This window comes from Acyrthosiphon pisum, chromosome A1 (genome assembly GCF_005508785.2).
Source record: "Acyrthosiphon pisum isolate AL4f chromosome A1, pea_aphid_22Mar2018_4r6ur, whole genome shotgun sequence".
In the NCBI taxonomy this organism is placed as follows: domain Eukaryota; kingdom Metazoa; phylum Arthropoda; class Insecta; order Hemiptera; family Aphididae; genus Acyrthosiphon; species Acyrthosiphon pisum.
This window is the reverse complement of record NC_042494.1, coordinates 78303014-78323767: the sequence shown is the minus strand read 5'-3', so window position 1 is coordinate 78323767 and position 20754 is coordinate 78303014. Positions and strand designations below refer to the sequence as shown.

Here is a 20754-nt window from a genome sequence, read left to right as displayed (position 1 = left end):
AATAGTACATGTAATTTTAGTATATACCTAATTTAGAAAAAACAATTAATAATTTGATTAAGGGCCTTGACAGTTTTACATTAAATTTAAAGAGCGTCATGTCAAAAAAATTTGAGAAGCACTGTACTAGATTATACTTTAAAATATCTAAATATATATAACTATATCTGTTCCGGTAAAAGATCATGTTTGCAATGTTGCATTTCAATTTAAAAACTTCATATACATTTTTCTAACATAATATATAGTTATTGAAGAAATATATAAACAACATTTTTGACAAAGGTTGGTTGCTGAATACACAGTCAAATATTAACCAAATGTATCAAAACGCATTATGTCAATACAAGAATTTCACTTGCAAAAGAAAAAAATTAGCAAGTTGCTTAAAACAAGAAAACATCAAAAAAACTAAATAATTTTTCAAAATTAGTTTGAAGCTTATAAGATAACTATTATTGAATAATATTATAATATAAATAATATACCTAATCATATAATAAAAAATGTAAAAAATATGTATTTAGAGTTTTTATGAGCACTAGAAAATAATACTCCACACTTCTAGACTACTGTTAAAATTAGGAGCAGAACCATAATAGTTTGAATTTAATTTAAAGATTTTAAGAAGGATGCAAATATCCAAAGAAGTGACATACACGATATTTTATAATTGATGTCTACTCGATATAAAATATTGCAAATGATTAAAATACAAATGTAATGTATAATTACAGGCTCCAATTTATTATACCGACTTGATTAAAAAAGACTTTTTATTATTCAATGTTATTGTAAATACTAATTTCAATTTTAAAAAAAATAGCATTTTAATTCTTAATTTTTAAGACATTTTGCATTTAATCATGACATGCATTTAATAGTATGAAAAAACACGAGGCAATCGCGGCAGCTCGGAGGATCGTGTTATCACTATAATATAACTAGCTCGTTTTTTTTTAAATTCCAAATGTTCTTTAAAATATTATACCAAATCATATTTCATCTTTTAAATTAACTTCTGCATTGGCGTCCTCTCAAATGATGTATATATAATATATTATCTTAAATCGTGGTAACCAGTATAATATCACAGAATAAATGAAATTCTATGATAATATCATGGCTTAAATCATGAACTAAGATAATGTACATCATAGAGTCATGAACATTAGAGATTCTAATGTTCATGCATAGAGTATACTCCACGGACTAAGATAGACTCTATCTTAGTCCGTGGTATACTCCATAGACAAGAATACTATATATTGTAAACTCTATGATACCAGATACATCTAATACATCAATATACATCTATATAAATCGTGCGTGAGATAGACACATTATCAGATAATTCTCTTTTATTAGTTTTATTATCATTATATCTTATCAGTTTTTATACGAAGATAAGAAATTCGGATTTTTGCTTTTTTTTTTAGTTTTTACTTTGTAGTTTGTAATTTTTTATGGGTATTACATGAGTGTAATAATATATAAATATTAAATTGTAAATTTCTTAGTTGTTTATTCTTTGAAACCATCAATACTAACCATTATACCTGTACATTTGTAGTAACTACAATTTTTCGGCACAATGGCCGAGCAATAAAAGTAACATGACATGTGCGATGTACACTCAAATCGAAAAGAAAATTACTTTCAGTAATGAGAATCATTAATTCGATTCGTAGATTTTTATTCCATTTGCCTGGAAAACGGTTTGGATATTACAGGTAGTTATTTTTTTTTTAAATTAATGAAAAATAAGTATTTATTAACTAAGAATATTCCGTTTTTTTTTTAGAGCTATCCCGATATTCATGATTGCTGGTGCTGGTCTAGAGTATTTGATGATAACTTGGCGTCCATTCGGTGTAAATTTTTATGAAGTATACAAACGTAAACAAGCCAAAGAAATAGCTGCTATTAGATTTAACGAGGAACACTAATGTCTGGAAATATATCAATTGCTACTTATGTGAAATTTTCTCTAATGGCCATAACCTCAATGATGTTTGGATCACAACTAGTTCATAACCAATACAAACCATTGGATGATTTAGAAGATTATGTAGAAAAAGAAATGGAAAAACTTAAAGCTGCCAAAGAATTAAAAGTATAATGGATTGGCAGATTACTTAGCTAAGACATTTTGTGATTATTATTTAACGATAATTAGATAGAATAATGAAAAATAAAAATATTTGAAAAAAAATTAAATGATTTGAATGCCAAAAAAAAAGTGAGTGTGTGAGCCCACCATTACACTCTGGAGAAGTAAAACTTCTTTCATAAGTAATTGAGCCCGTGAAATTATAAGTGAATTAGGGAGAGTGACACAAATCAATACAATAATAAAAAACACATAAAATTCACACTGAAAATATTTAATTTAAAAAAGAAAAAAAATTATGTTTATTAACTGCAATCGATTTTATGTATTTCAACGTTTAGCATTTGTTTTTGGCAGGCCGAGGTTCCTGTATTGTATCAATAACATCCTATTCGTTTCAGGTTAAGGTCTTGATTTGGTTTTATTTTTTTTGTAAATCCATATTCACATTCCTTTGCTTTATTTTTACTCATTACTTTCTTTTTACTCGGTAATCGTAACCACTAATATATATGCAATGTCATTGATTTAATATGTAATTTATGATAGACATTTTGATTATTAATGGTTGCTATGGACAAAAACATAAACAAATATGTCGTTTCATTTTTCATTCCAAATTTTTTTCCACCCACACCTCAAGAAAGAAGTTTTACTTCAATAAGTTCTACAATTTTTGAATAATTCAACAGTTTTGTTCATTATGCATTATGCAATATGCAACAATTGTATTCTATTTTTAGGATTAGCTATTTTATTATTTCAAGTATACCATAATATTATCTTAATATTTTTAAATACTATTCCTACATTGTTTGAAATCTTTCATTAGACAATAGTAAATTACAGATTTTGTTAACTTTTACATGGAATATTGGAGTAACCGTAAACCACTAGATTTGCGGTAATAAAAAAGTATTAAAGCAGTAAAGATAAAAAAGGAGGGCAAGTGGGTGTAAATCTAAATAGTCTTCCAAAGTTTAAGATTTTACGTTTGTTCACATGCCCACAACACTAGTTTAATGTCATGCGGAGGACGTTCAGTGCCGTAACTAGAGAGTCAAAGACCCAGGTGCAAATAAATGCATATGGGCCCCTATTTCTTCTACATAAAAAAGTCGGACTGACTTCACACCATGGGAATTTTTACTCCTTAGGTAGGATTTATAGTATTTGTGGATATATTGAATTTATTTAAAATAAAATATAAAAATAACAATTTTAGTTTTTGTGTAACACCAGAAATAAAAAGGTGGGTAAGTGGATGTCGCTCTGCTGTACAGTAGGTTACAAGTGGGTCACTGTAACGGATGGTGTTAAATTTGAATTCAATGATATAATATCATTGAATAAGAAAAACGATTCTAAGTGAAAATGGTCAATCAGCCTATTATGATGATATTAAGCCATTAAGGTGACTAAAGTAATTTATATATAACCTATTTACGAGGAACCTTGTTTTAAATTTTCAATCCTTAGCTATAAGAGTTGAACGTTTTATACATTTTTAACTAAAAATAATTATTCAATTTTAAATTTGATAAATTTTGTCAAAATTTGATGTTTAAATGCTTATAAAAAAAAATTGTGCCTATGTATTTTTAATATTTTTCAACTGCTGTTGTAACAATGTATCAGAAGCCTTGTATTAATTTTTTACACTTTTTGTCTCAACAGATAAAACTTTATTGATATTTATAGAAAAAAAAACTAAAAAAATATAAAACTGATAATGTCCGTAAACAGCTCAAAAAGAGTCAAATTATTTTCAAAATTTTATCGTATATAGAAAATGCTGATATAAACATTCAGTGAAATTTTCAAGTATCTACAGTCATTTGTTTTTTAATTACAATAAAATAAGAAAATCGTTTCATGAGAAATTGAGTGAATATCAAATGATGTAAAAATATGAATTTCAAACGCTCATAAAAATTTAATTTGACTTTCTTGTAGACATTTTGTTTTTTGAAAAAGGTAGACAAACTTATGATGAGTCTTGTATTACATTTTCAAATCTTAGATTTAAAAATAAAATTTTTTATGAATTTCTAACTAAAAATAATTTGCAAATGTTTACGTATTTTGTTAATATTTGAACTTTGAAAAAAAATATTTTTGATTTTTTTCATCTGCCTTTGAAACAATATACTAAGACCTTCTATTAAAATTTCAAGCATTTTCAATTAACAAATAAAATTTGATTCATATTTATAGAAGAAAAAACTAAAAAAAATGGAAATTGAAAATGTTCCTAAACAGCTCAAAATAATTCAATATATTTGGAAACTGTTATGGTGTATAGAAATTGCTATAATATGGACATTTTGTCAAAATTTAAAGTACCTGCGGTAATTTGTCTTAGAGTTGCACCAAAAACAAAAAAAAAATTCCTGGTTTCCTTAATTTTTCTTTTGTTTTTCACCTCGCTTTTAAAACTACAGGGAAAGTTTTACTTTTGACCCCCCAAAAGTACCAACTAGACAGACCAGGCTTTTACATTTTGTCATATGAAATTAAATACAAGATAATAACAAAATTATTATGTATCAAATTAAAAAAAAAATTGACGTATATCTGCTAAGGGCCCTTCACCCCTGCGGTCCCCAGTGCTGTGCACTGCCTGCCCCTATGATTTTTACGGCAGTGGTCGAGTTTGATGATCGGAGTCTGTAGGCAAAACGAGTCACTTGCCACCAATGGCGTGCCGAACTGACAAGCAGACCTGAGGCAAACTATACAATTTGATCCCCCTCCCCGCCACCAACAGTTTTTTCACTATTTTTTTTATTATTCAAAATAATAAATATTATTAAGTTTTTTTAGGTATAAGTTGCACATCTACACTAACACACCCACCCACCCAAATTTCCCTTGAGCCAATTGCCTCAAAAAATGACTGTTCGGCACGCCACTGCTTGCCACTATAATATACTGATGTTACTTCAACAGGCAAGAGTACAATAATATACTAATTAGCCTGTTGTCTACCTGAAGATAATTGCAAAACAGCTTAATATAGCTTGTTCTATTATCATAAAGATAATTTAATATGCAGAATAATAATAATAATATATATATATATAAATGTAGTAATAATGAGTTATAAAATAGCAATTTTTTTTTCTGATTAATTTAGGCCATTTGCCACATCTTCCCTTAGTTCTCTTTTATTTGTCATATCTTCTGGATTCGACCCAGTGGTTTCTTGTTGTCCGGATTCCATGAAGTTATTTTTTTAACCCAGGCTTTCAATTGTGTTATTCTTATCAACTATCTACACATTCTTAACTTGATAAAATACGTAAAAAAAAAAATCAAAATTTTTTATAGACTGCGTGGTAGAAAAGTAATGTTTTGCGCATCCATATAAATGTAAAATCGCAAACTTTGGAAGTCCGTAACTTTCAAAATAATGCTTTAGGCAAAAAAAATTGAACAGTTTCAAAATCAGCAACATAACAAGTTATTTAAAATTATTTAAATTTGAATTTATTTATTTATTTTTGAAAATCGTAGGAGGGCTTTAGCCTTCCCTCCTTTCAAAATGTATTTTTAGTTCTGTCTAAAAATCCATTTATTTAAAATATAATCTTTTATGTACTAAAATTATAAATGTATTTATTTCTGAAAAAATTTAGCCCCCCTTCCCGCATATCAGATTTCTACATCTGTACCTGCTAGTCTTTAAGATTTTACAAACAACCTAGAAACCAATTTCATAATAATTGTCACATAAAATATTATTTTATTCATTTTCATTTTTAATGCTCACGTCCATTAGTATTGTTAAGATGATATTGAACTACTAAAATGAACCTTCCTCTAATAATTTTACTCATCAAATAAATAACAAGTCTATAATCTATATTTTTTTTTTATTTTTTTTTCTCATTATAAATAATATTTAATTATTATTATTTTTGATATTCATATAAATATCATAGCTCATGATTGTATGAGCAATACAATACAAAGGTATTTATAGTTTTACAGTACTTAATAAGCCTAGTTCTAAAAAAAGGCTTAACATCCCAACAGTTTAAATCTACCCTTACAGACCTAAGAATGCAGTTTTAAACTGTGCGTATAAAATTTAGTATGACAAAAATTCAAATTCAACTAATTATAAAAGATGGTGGAAAAACAATTGACTAAATTAAGGTATATGCAATGAATATTACTAATAAATTAAGATTATCTGCTTCTATCAAAACATAGAATTGTTGTACTTAAAATAGATTTAGTTAAACAATAGGTAATAAGTTTATATTGAGATCAATGTTTTTACCAATCATAAGTTTAACGGAAAAAAACAGAGAAAAGTATCTCATATATAAATATAACTACATTACATTTTACATTCTGACACAAATTGGTCTGCAAGGGTGAGAATAGTCAAGATTTTACATTATTTATACTATATATAATTATTTTATAATTTACTTATGTATAAACCTTAATTTACAGATTAATAGGGATGCCCTTATATATATATTTATATAAATTTACAGCGAGCTTAATTTTATTTAAACATTCTAATTAGACAAAAAAAAAAAACTCACAACCGTTAATATCTAATTTGTTTTATCTTGAATATTTTTTCTCATAAGAAAATTTCTGTAAAAAAATTCCAAAATGTGGATAAGTTTTCTCAAAATTTACTTATAAAGTACAGCTATAGTTACATAATGATTTCATTTTTGTAGAAATTTCGTCCATTTCAAAAGGAATTAAAAATGTAAGTTACTTTCAAGTTATGGAAGACTATACCTACAACTTTATTAATACTATACTTATGACACAGTTGTCAGACATTGGACGGAGGTAAACTATGCCAGTGGAGTTTATCGGATCGGTTGTGGTTCATTAGCAGAAGCTGCTGCTGCAGTAGTTGGATCATACTCCATAACTTCTTGATAGATAAGCTCTTTCCATTGATCAACAGTATGTTCACGTTCATCTACTGAATGGTCCCATGGTCCTGGTGCTGGTGCATTTACTTCACTTTCATCATACCAAACATTTATATATGGATGTAGCAATGCATCGTCAACAGATATACGCTTTTCTGGATCAATAACTAGCATTCGAGACAAAAGGTCACGTGCTTGGCTTGCTATATTATATAACAGTTTAGTATTAGTAAAATTTAATTTTGAATTTATTAGGTACATAAATTATTAGTAGTAAATAAGCGTTAACCCCTTCAAAATTTAAAAAATATTATTCTTTTTGTAGATTTATACACAATTAATTCATTATTTGTCGATTATAAAAATAACAATATTACCTTTTAGTTTATTATGTTCAGAGGAATCTGATGGAAATAGTACATCAGGGAATAATCGATCAAATGAATAACCTGGATAACGAGGTCTATTTTCTACATAATTTCTCACAGTTGGTTGTAACCTTCTCATAAATTCTTGTGATGGTGTGCCCAATTGTTCTATAGTTAAAATGAATATTTAAATTATATTATTATTAGTAAAAATACTGCTGATGAAAATATTTTAACCTACCTATAATTTTATTCCATTGATCTATATGATCAGTTCCAGGAAACAATACGCCACCTCTTATCATCTCACCCATAATACAACCTACTGACCAAATATCAACGTTTTCCTTATAACCCATGCCTAAAATTACCTAAAATAGATACCACAAATACAGTTTTATTAGTATTACTTAGCTTACGATTAAAAATAATAATACAATAAATAATATTTACCTCTGGAGCACGGTAGTATCTAGTAACGACATATGGGGTCATCATAAATGTAGTTCCAGCTGTTCGAGCTAATCCAAAATCCAAAATCTTTAAGGTGCAGTCAGATTTCACAACAATATTACTAGGTTTAAGGTCCTAAAATAATAATGTTTAACTAGAATCTAAACCATTAATCAAAAAAGTTATTAAATAATTAAAATACAAACTCTATGAATAATTCCCGCTGAGTGTAAATGTTTAATTCCACATAACATTTGATATAAAAGATATGACATTCGTTCATGATCAAGGTCCATTTGGATTACTTGGCATAGATTAGCATCCATGAGTTCCATTACCAAATACACATCTTGAAAATCATCTAATGTTCTTTGTGGTGTGAAGGCATTTAGTAAACCAATAATCTAGTAATTAAAAAAATGGAATACTTATATATCACTTATTATACATCCTATTATTAATTTAATTTATGATACATACATTTTTATGATTCACTAATTTCATAAGTTTGAACTCCCTATATGCTCTTTTTGCATGCGTTACATTTTGAAATGGTCTGGATAGTTTTTTAATAGCAACACTTTGTTGAGTAATAGTATCCATGGCCGCACTATAAGAAATTAAAAATTAGGTAAATCACTACCATTAAAAATGTCTTAGTACTTACACCACCATGCCCTGGGCACCTAAACCTTTGGGTACAAGATCAACATATCGTCTGGGAACTGAAAATTCAGTATCACCAAACACTAAAGTGTAGAACATATCAGCTAATTCAGTCATAGTGTCTGGTTTATTTTGAGGTCTTTGGACAAACCTTGATTGTGTTCCGAGCATTTTGTGGAACACCTCAAATTCAACTTTACCATACACAAAAACAAAAAAAAAATAGTGCAACTACAGAAAAAAAATATAAATAACATAAAATTATAATAATACATTCATGCTATTCATGCTTTAAAAAAAAAAATGTGTCTGAAATAATAATTTTTAACAGACTAACTACACCATCTAAATTAACATACAGCGCAAAATATGAACAGATTTATCTTATAAGTAATATATTTAATTACAATATCAACAAAGTTAAAAAGTGTAGTAAAATGTTTAACTTAACTTTTATTAAATTGAGACTAAATCTCATGGAGCTATTATCTATCAATGTTATTAACCAATAACTAATTTATGTATTATATATTTTAAAAACAATTTAAATAGTTTTTAAAATTAAATAGGTATATTATTGCATTTAATTTTTTATTAAATTAATTAACTGTACTTAGAAAATGTATATATTTTATATCTACACAATTTTTATTTATACATTGTGATGTAAATAAAATATATTTTTTATGTTTAATACATAGAAATACTAATTATAATTTACAGCAGTTAATTTATAAATAATATTTTATGAACTGCGTGAAACAATATATATTTGTTAACTGTAAACATAATATATTGGTGTCTAACAACTATAAACAAAATCTAATAAATAATAATAATTAAATCATATTTACTACATAATATAAAAATAAACATGCCATACCGATTTGAGAATTTATTAGAATATGCTTACCAAACTATGCCTTGTGCTCCAGATCCAATTGGTTTTAAATTTTGATATCGTTTCAAAATAGTGAACTTTGTATCGCCCACCTCCACTGTAAAGAAAATGGAGGAGGACACTCTAGATGTCATCCTAGGGTTAATATGAGGCATACGACTGAAGTTTTGTTCTTAGAAGCCAAAATGATCAGAAATAAAATTCACACAGTATATGAAATATGGTTTTACTTGAAGTAACTTTGAAATTTGTTCACTTATTTAAATAAGGTTTAAGATCTGCAACCAAAATAAACACATAAAAATATATTACCAAACATTTTTTCATTTAAGTTAATTTTTCAATATATTAATATTTTAATATATTCATATAGTCAACAGTTTGCAATCACAAAAAAAAGTTGAAAACGTTCATTGATCAACAAATCATTTTTGGCATTAGATAAAGTACTAGTAAGTATAAGTTAAGATAATGTATTGAGATAATTACAAAAAACATAAAAAGAAACAGAAAAATCTCAAAGGGAAACTATTACCTTGTTTTTTTTTTTTTAATTTCTATTTCCAAGTAAAAATAACTAAATAAAGTATATTATCAGGGTCGGATTAGCCTGGCGAGTTATCGAATATAACTTGGTGGGCCGCGACAATTTTGGGCCATTGAAGTCATGAGAGGCTGCGCTGACTAAAAATATATTAATAGTTAAAGGTTGAAGAAATGGAGACTATTAAATAAAAAAAACTATGCATGAAATAAGAACGTACCCAAGGGCCGCCAGTTTGTAAGTGGGCTGGTAAAGTATGGAAAACTCTATTTACAATTTATTAAAAATAAAAACTATTTACCTGCATTTTTTTAGTGCATTATTTAGAAGTTTTAGGGCATTAAAGTTTTTTTTTAGGGTTTTATAGGGCATTACATTACCAGTTGCAATTATAACTTATAAGTATTTAAGTATTTGTTTCTTTGTGACTACTTGAAACCATGTAAAAAATATTTTCAAAACGTTAATCATTTTTAAAATAATGAGTCTTACGTTAAATGTTTTACCTAGATATTAAAATGAGTTGTCACCGCCCTATTTATTTTTTACCTATTCATTAAGTATTATTACCTGCCTAGATATTAACTATACAGCAAACTGTGCTGATAACTGTGATATTTTTATAATATGCTTGTAAGACTAAGCAGCTAAACATTGTTACATTGGTTTGAGAGAAACTAGTTTTTTTTTAATATATATTGTTCTGAATAAATTAGGTATATGGTATTCATTAGGGGTTAAATCATAGACAATTTTAAACTATTTAAAAGACTGAAAATATGTAATAAATACATGTCATTTGTTGAATCTGTGTTGCATAATTTTATGCATAAATAGATTTTTACGGACTGCCATCAATGGGCGGTTTCACTTTCACGTCAATAAACTCCCATCCAATTTACTCATTGTATAACATGTAAATACAAATTGTGAAAATAAAATTTTAAAATTTTGTTGAATAAAAAAATAAATGTATTTTTAACTTCAACTATAGTACTTTTTAAAATAATTATTTTATGAATAATGATATCGATTGAAACTGTTATTTAACTAACTTTTAAGGTATCTGGTACGTATGCTCTAACTAACTACAAAGAAAATCGAATAAATAACATTTTGGAATGTGGAATATGGAACATAGAATTTTCTAAGTATTAAGTTTGTAATTTATACGTAAAACATTAAAAACATTATGCTTTAAAAGACAAGTTCATTGGTAATATACATAAAAAAAGAACCTTTAAATTGTATAGTCAAATATACAAAAATTAAATCCGGGGTTAGATCAAGGTAGTCATTATACATCATTCTACATTATACTTATATGTAATAACTAATAGGTACAATATATTTTAAATATCTTTGCTAAAAAATATAATTGAATATTTGTATCTAATGAGTTATTATTCTATACGAAAATACATCATTTATTTATCATAAATAATTTACAACATACAAAATATATTCACTAAACGATTTTCCAATGCAGCTATAAGCGATATATATATGTATATGTATTATACGGGCAAAAAATATTGCGTAGGAGTATGGTTAGGGTGTGACTACTGTACGCATTTGTATACACACAACAGAAAGGATCAATACAAAGTCAGAATATGGCTCCTCCCATCAATTTCCAGGCTTTAGGAGCCTTATTACATTTCCATTACTTTATTAGAATCAAGAAATTGATACTGTGGTTATTTTGATTATGTGGTAGTAAAAAACATATTGAAAATTAATTCGAATTTGTTTTGAATTACTCAATATAATAACGTAAATATTTTGTAAAATAATTCTATAATAACTAAAGACAATAACATCATATTATAATAAAGTCATATAACTTTAAACTATCACTATTTTCCTGTGGTTAATAGTAGTAAACCTTAGGTAGGACATCAAGCTAGGACATTCTAGGACATTTCACATATTCTTTTCTAGTCTAAAAAAATATCTAAGCTATCTTAGAAATCAATCAAAATTATCACGAATACATAATATTTTAAATTTAATTGTGTTAAAAATGCATTTTTACAAAAAGAATACGATAAAATGTAGGTATAATGTTAAATTTTACTACGGTGTAAAATTAAGAATAGTAATAATCTAGGAAATAATTAACAGCTGAAATGTATAACAATATAAAGATTAATGATTATAGAGGAAAACAAAATGCGAATTTACGCCATCGCTGCAATATATCGTGTTAAAGTCGGACTTTTAATAACTGTACATTCCCAACAATATTTATTTTTAACAATCAAAACTATAACGCTAGATACATCAAAAAGTAAAATTATATGCGAGAATATTTGAAACCATAAAACAGTTCTGTATAATGGAAATCAACCATTCAAGCAGCTGGGTGGGAAATTTATAAATAACAAAAAAAAATTTCAAAAATTTAATTTTATCTAGTGAAATAGTTAATAATATTTGTAACTAAGTACATTTTAGATTAAGTTGAAAAATTGTTTTTATTGCAAAAATAAAACGACGTATTTTTGTTTTACAAATTTTATATTAAAACAATAAGTATTTTAACATCCGGGGAAGTCACTAGAGTATCGTAAAGGTTTCGTATGTACCTCATCATTGAGTAGGTCACAGTAAAAGAGATCTGTTAAATTTTAATTTAATGATAAATAATATTGCAAATGAAAAATTATTTCGAGCCGTGGAGACGGATATCGTTACCTATATTTCTAAAGATTGTATTATATATTTATATTATAGTAATTTATTTTTCTATGATTAGACTAGTTAAAACTAATATTCTATCATTTTATTTGTGCCAAAAAGACAAAAACACCGTAATACGGCATACATTACATATTAATAGCTATATAATGTAAAGAGGACGTGGCACCCGCATGTGTTATCTGTCTCTTACAAGTGCGTAACATAGCGAATTTTACGCTCAGCATAATATCACGTTTAACTCTGATAGTTTAAAAATGAAAGTGAATTGACTTCTTATAAAATTCAAAGGTAAGATTATTATTTAGGTAACCTCATGGTTTTTTTTTATTATATTTTAATTTTTAAGTGAGGTATGAATATTTTAAAAATGTTAATTGTTTGTACATCTTAAAAGTTAAAATACTCATAACTCGCTTTAACATAAAAATATAATAAAAATCCCACGAAGTTGTTTAGATCTTACCTACCTAATAATCATACCTTTTAATTTTATAATAGGTCAATTTACTCTAAATTTTAACACACCGAAGTCAATACCGACGAAATTGTGTGAAAAGAATCGTAGTGTACATAGTTAAAGATTAGTCTAGATATTTTAAAAATTTCATTGTACATAGAAAAAAATAATACACGTCTTGGCAAAAAGTTTCAATTACAACTAAAAAACTGTAATCTTACAGATAAAAACGAATTGAAAAACTAAAAATGAGCAAAAATATTTTGAAAATGTATCATGTTAAGAAAAATCAAACATTTTGGTCAAGTTTTTATTTTTGAAATGCAACAAAAAAACAACATTTATTTTATCAATAAAGTGGTGGTTATGGAATTTTTCTCATTTTCCGTAATTTGTTGATAAGTTTTCCTAATTATTTTAATTAGAAGTTAGATTAGTTAGAACTACGATTACTTTTAACTCCCCAAACTACCAACTAGATCCAAATTGTAATTTAAAACATTTAAAGTTGAAATTATTATCTCCATAACGTCAAAACAACAATGACACTTTTATTTAACATTGCAAAACCAATACTTGGCCTCATGACTCATGATATTATATTGTTAATTTGTTTTATTTATTATTATTTATAGTTTTAGAATACTTTATTGTATTATTTCAAGTACTTACCAAGTTATTTTATTTATTAAACATTAGGAATTAGCTTGTGCATGAATACATTTTCAACGGGTAAAATAAGACATCATTAATTTATGCTTAAAAATGTATTTTTCCAAATTGCAACAAAAAACAATATTTAATTACATCAGTTACAGACATAAGTTTGATTATCTGTAAGGCTGAGACAATAAATGGCCGTGTAGCGTCCTCTTAAGGGGATTCCGGATTCGATACCGTGATTTTCTGTTTTTGTCTAACACATGCGCGACAGTATATTAGACGTGTTTTTTTGCCAAACATTCCAATTGATCTATTGAAGCGATAAGAATTCTGAAAACAGATTTGAATTTTTCGTCAAGTCTACTTGAAATCGACCTTCTCACATGTTTGATATTAGTCCCTAAATTCCTATAAATGTCATATGGAAAAATTGTCGTATTTTAATTTTTGGAGAAGTTAAAATCAAAAAATCAAAAATGTGGGAAAGTCGATTTCAAGTAGACTTGACAACAAATTCAAATCTGTTTTTAAAATTCTTATCGCTTCATTAGATCAATTGGTATGATTGGCAAAGAACCAGTCTAAAATCTTATGTCACGTGTGTGTTAGACAAAAACAGAAAATGACGGTATCGAATCCCCTTAATACTTATCTTGTAAACATTTTGTTATCAGGGCCGCATTTAGAGGGAGCACTGGCTGCAACTGCCCCAGGCGCTAGTATTTTGGGGGTGCCAAAATTTTGTGGTCGGAAATTTGTATCCTTGTGAATTTTTAAAACTTAAAATTGAAATTATCTGAATAACAGTAGTATTAGATAATATTAATGTATTATGCTGTTTGAAATTAAAACAACTAATGTATTTATAGCTATCAGCGTTTGAGAATTATTAATATGCCTAATAATAGAACTACTTATTACTCGGCTTTGTTGATTATTTATTATATAATTGTTTTATAGTATTTCAATTATGGCTGCAACAAAAAAGTTAAGTGGATATCAAAACCGTAAACAAACTTTGTTAAAAGACATAAAACAACTTGGAGGAGGATAGATAATGAAATTATTAAATAATATTTTTAAAATCACACATTATTGTAAAACAAATATTCTTTTTTTTACTCAAAATCTAAAAGGTATATGAGGATCTATCTCCCATATTTTCCATGATAAGGCCCCTTTCGGGGACGGCAAATTTTTTTCGCACCCGGCACAAAATGTTTAAATGCGGTACTGACTGTTTGTTACATAATTCTATTATGTTTCTACCTTTGTAAAATTCAATTAGCAGTAATTTATAAAACATATTACAATAAAATAAAATACATTTTATTTTATTAGCACAAAAACATGAATATATTTAAACATGTTTAGAAAATATTATATAGTGTAGGAACTAAGAAATTATTGTCACAATAATAAATTGGTAATTACTAATTAATTGATGGAATATATTTATAATTAGTAGCATGCGGGACGTACATGAAAGTTGGTATGTATGTGTGTTTTATGAAGGAAAAGGAACATAATATTTTAATATGGGCTTGCGAGCGGTTGTTTTCTAAGTTACTCATTTGGGCTAGTCAAAACTTTTGCCCCCTCCATTAAAAATTGAAATTACGCCACTGTTGTTGGCTATTTGAAAGGAAATGTTACTAGCCTTTAGAGAATGTTATAATGACGTTGTTACATTGTACGTTTAGAATAGGTAATCAATTTTACTCAGTCAATTTTTTTTTACATGTGAGCGAATTTTGACTTCTATAAGAATTTTTAATATAATATTTTCAAGGGCCCCACTTTGGTTTTTTTTGGTATTTTAATTTTGGAGCATGTTTTAATCATTTTAAATACTAGAAAAGATATATATTTTAAAATTATCATAACTTATATAGCAAAAATAAAATATTAAAATTCTCACGTGAAGTCCTCAATAATAATCTTACTTTTAAATTATATAATAGGTCAGTTCACTCTAATGTTAAAAATCACAATAAAATGGATTATATTGTACTTTTTAAAGACAGGCACAACATAATATGTGGATGAAAGATCCAGTTATCAGTTTTTAACATATCATTCTCAATACATTGTAAACATATTTTGTATAACATGTGGACACCAGCGACCATACAGCCATATTGTGTGTTTATACCTACATAAATAACACATACACCCTATTTCTAAAAGTACTAACATATAAGTTATAAGCAATATTTTGAAATACCTATATAATTTGTTATTTTAATCAATAGATTATGAAATTTAATAAGGTAAATATCCTAAAAGAAACACCTAGGTACCTATATACTTATATAACATTTATATAGTAGATATAGTAAATAAAGTATCAACATTATCAACTAATAATCATAATCATAAAACCTGACTATAAAAACATAAACTAATTAATTTTAAATGTCTAAACACTTAAAGATTACATCAAATCACCATAATAATTTTCAAACCAAGGATCAGCCATATTCTATATTAATAAATATATTCCCTATTGCAATAAACCTAACACACAATATCATATGCAATTTCTCTGTAGTATTGAATTTATTGTCTTTATTAGTGTTGATAGTAGAATACTGCACTTAATACTTCCATACAAATTTAGAATTAATAAAATATTCTAATTTAGTCTTCTACTACTTGAAATAATACATCTTTGATACATTCAACTATACAGGTAACTGAGTATCTTAATATATTGTTTCCAAAGAGCAACATGAAGATTATTGTGAATTAAGTATATTATGTAGATTTATTAAATTACATATTATATATACGGTGATATATTATAATATGTACTTTGATCTTTTTTATTAAATACAATAAAAAAATTTAAATAATAATTAACTATAGGTACCTACTAAAGTCTTATATATAATAACTAACTGGAGTATTTAACAAAACATTAAGGTGAGATGGTATGGAGAAAACTCACAATATTGTTTGTATTAACTATTAAGAAGACGTAACATTGGTATTTGTGGCCTCCGTTTTACAAGTGCGTAATATTGCAAATCAGCAGATCATGTTTAGCTTTGTTAGATTAAAAATTAGAGTGAACCAAACTCTTATGAAACTTGATGGTAAGAAAATTATCTGTGTTTGTAGATGGTTGTTTACTATACTTCAGTTTTTAATTGAGCATTTTTAATTTATGCTTTATTATACACGCATAACTTGCTAAACAATTGAACAATTGTAAAAAAACCCACATACAAACACAGATAATAATTCTTACTATTAAGTTTCATAATAATAAATTGATTCCCTCTAATTTTTAAACGAACGGAGCTAAACGTGATCTGCCGAGCGTAAATTTGCTATGTTGCGCACTTGTAAAACGGAGACAAAAAATGTTAGTGTTAGTTCCTCTTAACCAATAATAATATAATAATAATATAGGTACTAATTAGATATTGTAACATAGATGCTTTTTTGTATTTAGGCGGCTTAATTTAAATCATAATTCTGGATATTAAAGTCGTCAAACAATTTGAGTACTAAATTAAATAAATACCTACATAATATTATGCATTGCATAACTTAGGATGGTTATTCATCTTTATTTTAGTTTAATAATGTTAAAATAGTAAGTAGTAATATTTTTTTGCAGATGTGTACTGCTGGTATACATTGCATGTTTATTTGTATACTATGATTGAAATAATTATTTTTGATTAATTTCTTGTAGCAAATATTGTGTATAAATATTAAAAGTATCTCAAATAAACAATTTATTTTTGTTTTATTTATTAGCCATGATATAGCAAGTATGATATACTTATTAGAAATGTTCCGGGTACCCGGCAATTACTCGATGGCCGGGTATTAGATATCATATTCAAGACTCGGTTTACTCGGTACAAGGCGTAATACCTACATTTTTACCCGGCTATTACTCGGTACCCGGCGTAATACCACATTTTTACCCAGTCGCTACTCGGCACCCGGCAAAATACTACATTTTTACTCGACTCCAGGAGCGTCATTTGGGGGGGGGGGGCAGGGTGTGCAATGGCACCACTAACTTAAAAAATGTTAACAATTGGCCTGCCATTAATACTCCAATGCGCCGTCATAATTAACTTATACATGTTTTCATATATAGGTAGTATAAAATATATATATTTTAAGTTTTTATATATGAACAGTAATGACATTAGCTGGTTGCTTTAACTGCTTATAAGCTTTTAATTCTTTGAATTGCTAGCTATTTAAAAGTTGCATTAGTCGTTATGAGTTTCAATTAGAATTATAAAAGGAAAGGAAAGAATATTTACATAGGTTTGCATAGGTTTCCTACATTTATATATATATATAAATATATATATTTTTTAATGGCCTGGTGAATTGTCAAAATTGGCCTGCCTAAAAGTTTGCACACCCAGAAAAAAAACTGAAATGACGCCCCTGCTCGACTCATATCCAATGGCAAAAACTGATAATCTATTTATAAATATATACATACCTATAATTAATATAACGGGAAAATCTAAAGTTCTAGGGTAATGAATTATAATTTATTTTGTTACATATTGGAATAACTGAACCGATTTACAATAGCCAGTTGATTATAAACAAATCATGTTTTTCTTCTATGAATTACAAAAATAAATCTCGTGTTTACTGTTTAAAAGACTTAAATTATATTATTAATAATTTCTTAGACAGTAATTGTTAGTTGATACTTTAATACTAATATAAGTAGTGTTAAACATTTTTACTCGGCCAATACTCGATACCTGGTTAGTAATTTAAATTTTACTCGGCCAATACTCGATACCCGGTTAGTATAAACAATTTTACTCAGTACCTGGCTTAGTACCATATTTTCTACTCAGAACATCTCTAATACTTATAGTAAAGTAAGACTAGAATTTGGAAGCCAAGATTGTTTAAGTTTATTGAAGCCAATTTAACTTAACAATTCTTTCTAAATTTTATATTTTGGTAGTATACTAAGTACATAAGTAGATATGATTGTACAAACTGATGCAGCGACAAAACCGATATTTTCAAAGGAGATGCAAAGAACTAACTAACAAACCAACCATATATATTGCTTAAGTTCTTCATTCAGTAACTATGATTTTGATAATGTTGATACCAATATACTAAGGGCAGTCTGACTAGGGGAGTTCATACTGTTGAGTGTTAAGTCAAAATTTAAATCATGAGTTACCTAGGCAAAATCTACATAACCACTAGGTATAATGCGGGATCCACATAGTTATTTTGTTTTCTTGTTCAGTGTGGCCCCCACATAAGAAATAAGTATATATACTATAATAACCTAGAAATATTAGATACATTTTTAAATAGATTTTAAACATAAGACAGTTATGACATATTACTGAACACATAACATAATGTTGAAAAATGTATAGAGCAAAAATTAATATTAGACATTAAGTAAAGCAATTACCTAGATCAAATGTTTAACTATTCAGATACCTGCATAAAAAATTTAATTTCAAAAGAAGGCATCAGACGACTTAGTACTTATATGACATGCATTAATGGTGTACACTTTGTAAAAAGCTTTATCAGCAATGACTAATGATTTAATCCTTAATTATATTAATAACATCCCAAATAATTAATTATTAACAAAAAACGTCTGTCAGTATGGCTGATATTTAAAGTATTAGAATTTATGAATAACTAGTTTCCAATTTTAACAATATTATTTCAAGTACTTATTTTTTTTTATGGACCTATTTTAATGGATAGATTGAAAGAATATAAGTTTGCAATGGGCTAAATAAGTAAATACAATTAATGTAGAAACTAGAAATAAATAAATATATATACGTATTAACAATAAATAAATACTAAATACCTCAAATGTTGATTAATTCACAATATCCAAACCGTAATGATTGATGGTGATTACTGATAAGAGTACTATACAAAAACACTTTTTATGAAAGGTAATAATCAATAAAATGTTAGTTCACTCATTGAAACATTAATTATTTTAGATAAATTTTGAATAAACAAAAACTATACTCCGGTTTAGGCATAAACTCGGATTTTTGGCTTTTTAGCAAAAAAATATAGAATTTTTCTCAGCAACAATTCATCACCGACTGACCGACAAACACAGATGACCCATCTATATTTCAGTGCCACCAACACAATGTAATTAGGACTTCCTCCATGAACTTTAATATTATTCCACGTTATTACAAACAAAATATATTTTTATTTCATTCTTTTTAAGAACTACTTATAACTACTTTAAGGGCCAGTTGCACCGTCTCGTCTCTGATTAAAGTTAACCGGAGTTTAATCGGCCAAATTTGCCCGGTTAAATATCTGTTTCAGCTGATTAAGCTTAATCGAAGTTTAACCGTAGACAGTGCAACTGGCCCTAAGAATAGCAAAGCTGGGCAAGTTAACCAATTTTTTTAACTAGTTAAAGTTAAGTTACCCTAAAATAAAAAATAACTAAGCTAAGTTAAAGTTAGTTTTATAAAGTTACTGAATTTGAGTAACTAAGTTACAAATTTTCATGAAAATAATAGCTAAGTTAAGTTAAAAGCTAAGTTACTTTTATTTTTTTAAATACCTTTAACTTACTCATAAACGTTTTTTTATCTCGTCGGAGGAAAATAAAAAGTTTTGGTATAAAGTAAAACAAATTAATAACAAATGTACAGACTATATTATTTTATAAATACTTGTTATATCTGTACCTTACATTTAAAATATAAATTATATAATATACATAAATTATTATAAGAAATACTTATTGAATTTTAATAACGATGTTTTTTCAAAATTATGATCTGCTATAGACCCTTTTCTTACACTGTTGGAACTTGGAATCCTCATAGTCACACCAGTTGACACACTACTACATAAACTGATATTAATATATTATATAATGTACCTAGAAACTTATAAAGTTATAAAGTCGACAACAATTAATTCTTATATATTA

General features: G+C 26.9%; 2 protein-coding genes across 5 annotated transcripts; one reads left to right on the top strand and one right to left on the bottom strand.

The window, feature by feature from the left end:
- Positions 1-1407: 1407 nt before the first annotated feature.
- Positions 1408-2215, top strand: LOC100574329 (small integral membrane protein 4). 2 transcript variants are annotated; one of them, XM_003242828.3, is made up of 2 exons: positions 1408-1733; positions 1805-2215. In XM_003242828.3, the coding sequence occupies exons 1-2, from the start codon at positions 1666-1668 to the stop codon at positions 1947-1949; spliced, it is 213 nt and encodes a 70-aa protein (XP_003242876.1). In that variant the 5' UTR covers positions 1408-1665; the 3' UTR covers positions 1950-2215. The 2 variants fall into 2 exon arrangements, with proteins under 2 accessions (XP_003242876.1, XP_016657946.1); XM_016802457.1 differs by having other exon boundaries at positions 1411-1733.
- Positions 2216-5972: 3757 nt separating this feature from the next.
- LOC100163276 (stress-activated protein kinase JNK) lies at positions 5973-19912 on the bottom strand. 3 transcript variants are annotated; one of them, XM_003242827.4, is made up of 9 exons: positions 19648-19912; positions 9430-9695; positions 8518-8710; positions 8331-8460; positions 8057-8254; positions 7851-7985; positions 7639-7768; positions 7407-7565; positions 5973-7232 (listed from the first exon to the last, which is right to left on the bottom strand). In XM_003242827.4, exons 3-9 carry the CDS (start codon positions 8685-8687, stop codon positions 6961-6963), a joined length of 1194 nt encoding a protein of 397 aa, XP_003242875.1. In that variant the 5' UTR covers positions 8688-8710; positions 9430-9695; positions 19648-19912; the 3' UTR covers positions 5973-6960. The 3 variants fall into 3 exon arrangements, with proteins under 3 accessions (XP_003242875.1, XP_001945460.2, XP_016657935.1); XM_001945425.3 differs by lacking the exon at positions 8518-8710; XM_016802446.2 differs by lacking the exon at positions 19648-19912 and having other exon boundaries at positions 8518-8747; positions 9430-9540.
- Positions 19913-20754: the final 842 nt, after the last annotated feature.

Bases quoted from the DNA above. Each gene is read 5' to 3' on its own strand.
- LOC100574329 (XM_003242828.3), top strand. From the start codon at position 1,666: ATGAGAATCATTAATTCGATTCGTAGATTTTTATTCCATTTGCCTGGA. The intron at 1,734-1,804 runs GTAGTTATTTTT...TTTTTTTTTTAG, and splicing joins AAACGGTTTGGATATTACAG to AGCTATCCCGATATTCATGA.
- LOC100163276 (XM_003242827.4), bottom strand. From the start codon at position 8,687: ATGCTCGGAACACAATCAAGGTTTGTCCAAAGACCTCAAAATAAACCA. The intron at 8,255-8,330 runs GTATGTATCATA...TTTAATTACTAG, and splicing joins AATTAGTGAATCATAAAAAT to ATTATTGGTTTACTAAATGC. The intron at 7,566-7,638 runs GTAGGTTAAAAT...TTTTAACTATAG, and splicing joins TCAATGGAATAAAATTATAG to AACAATTGGGCACACCATCA.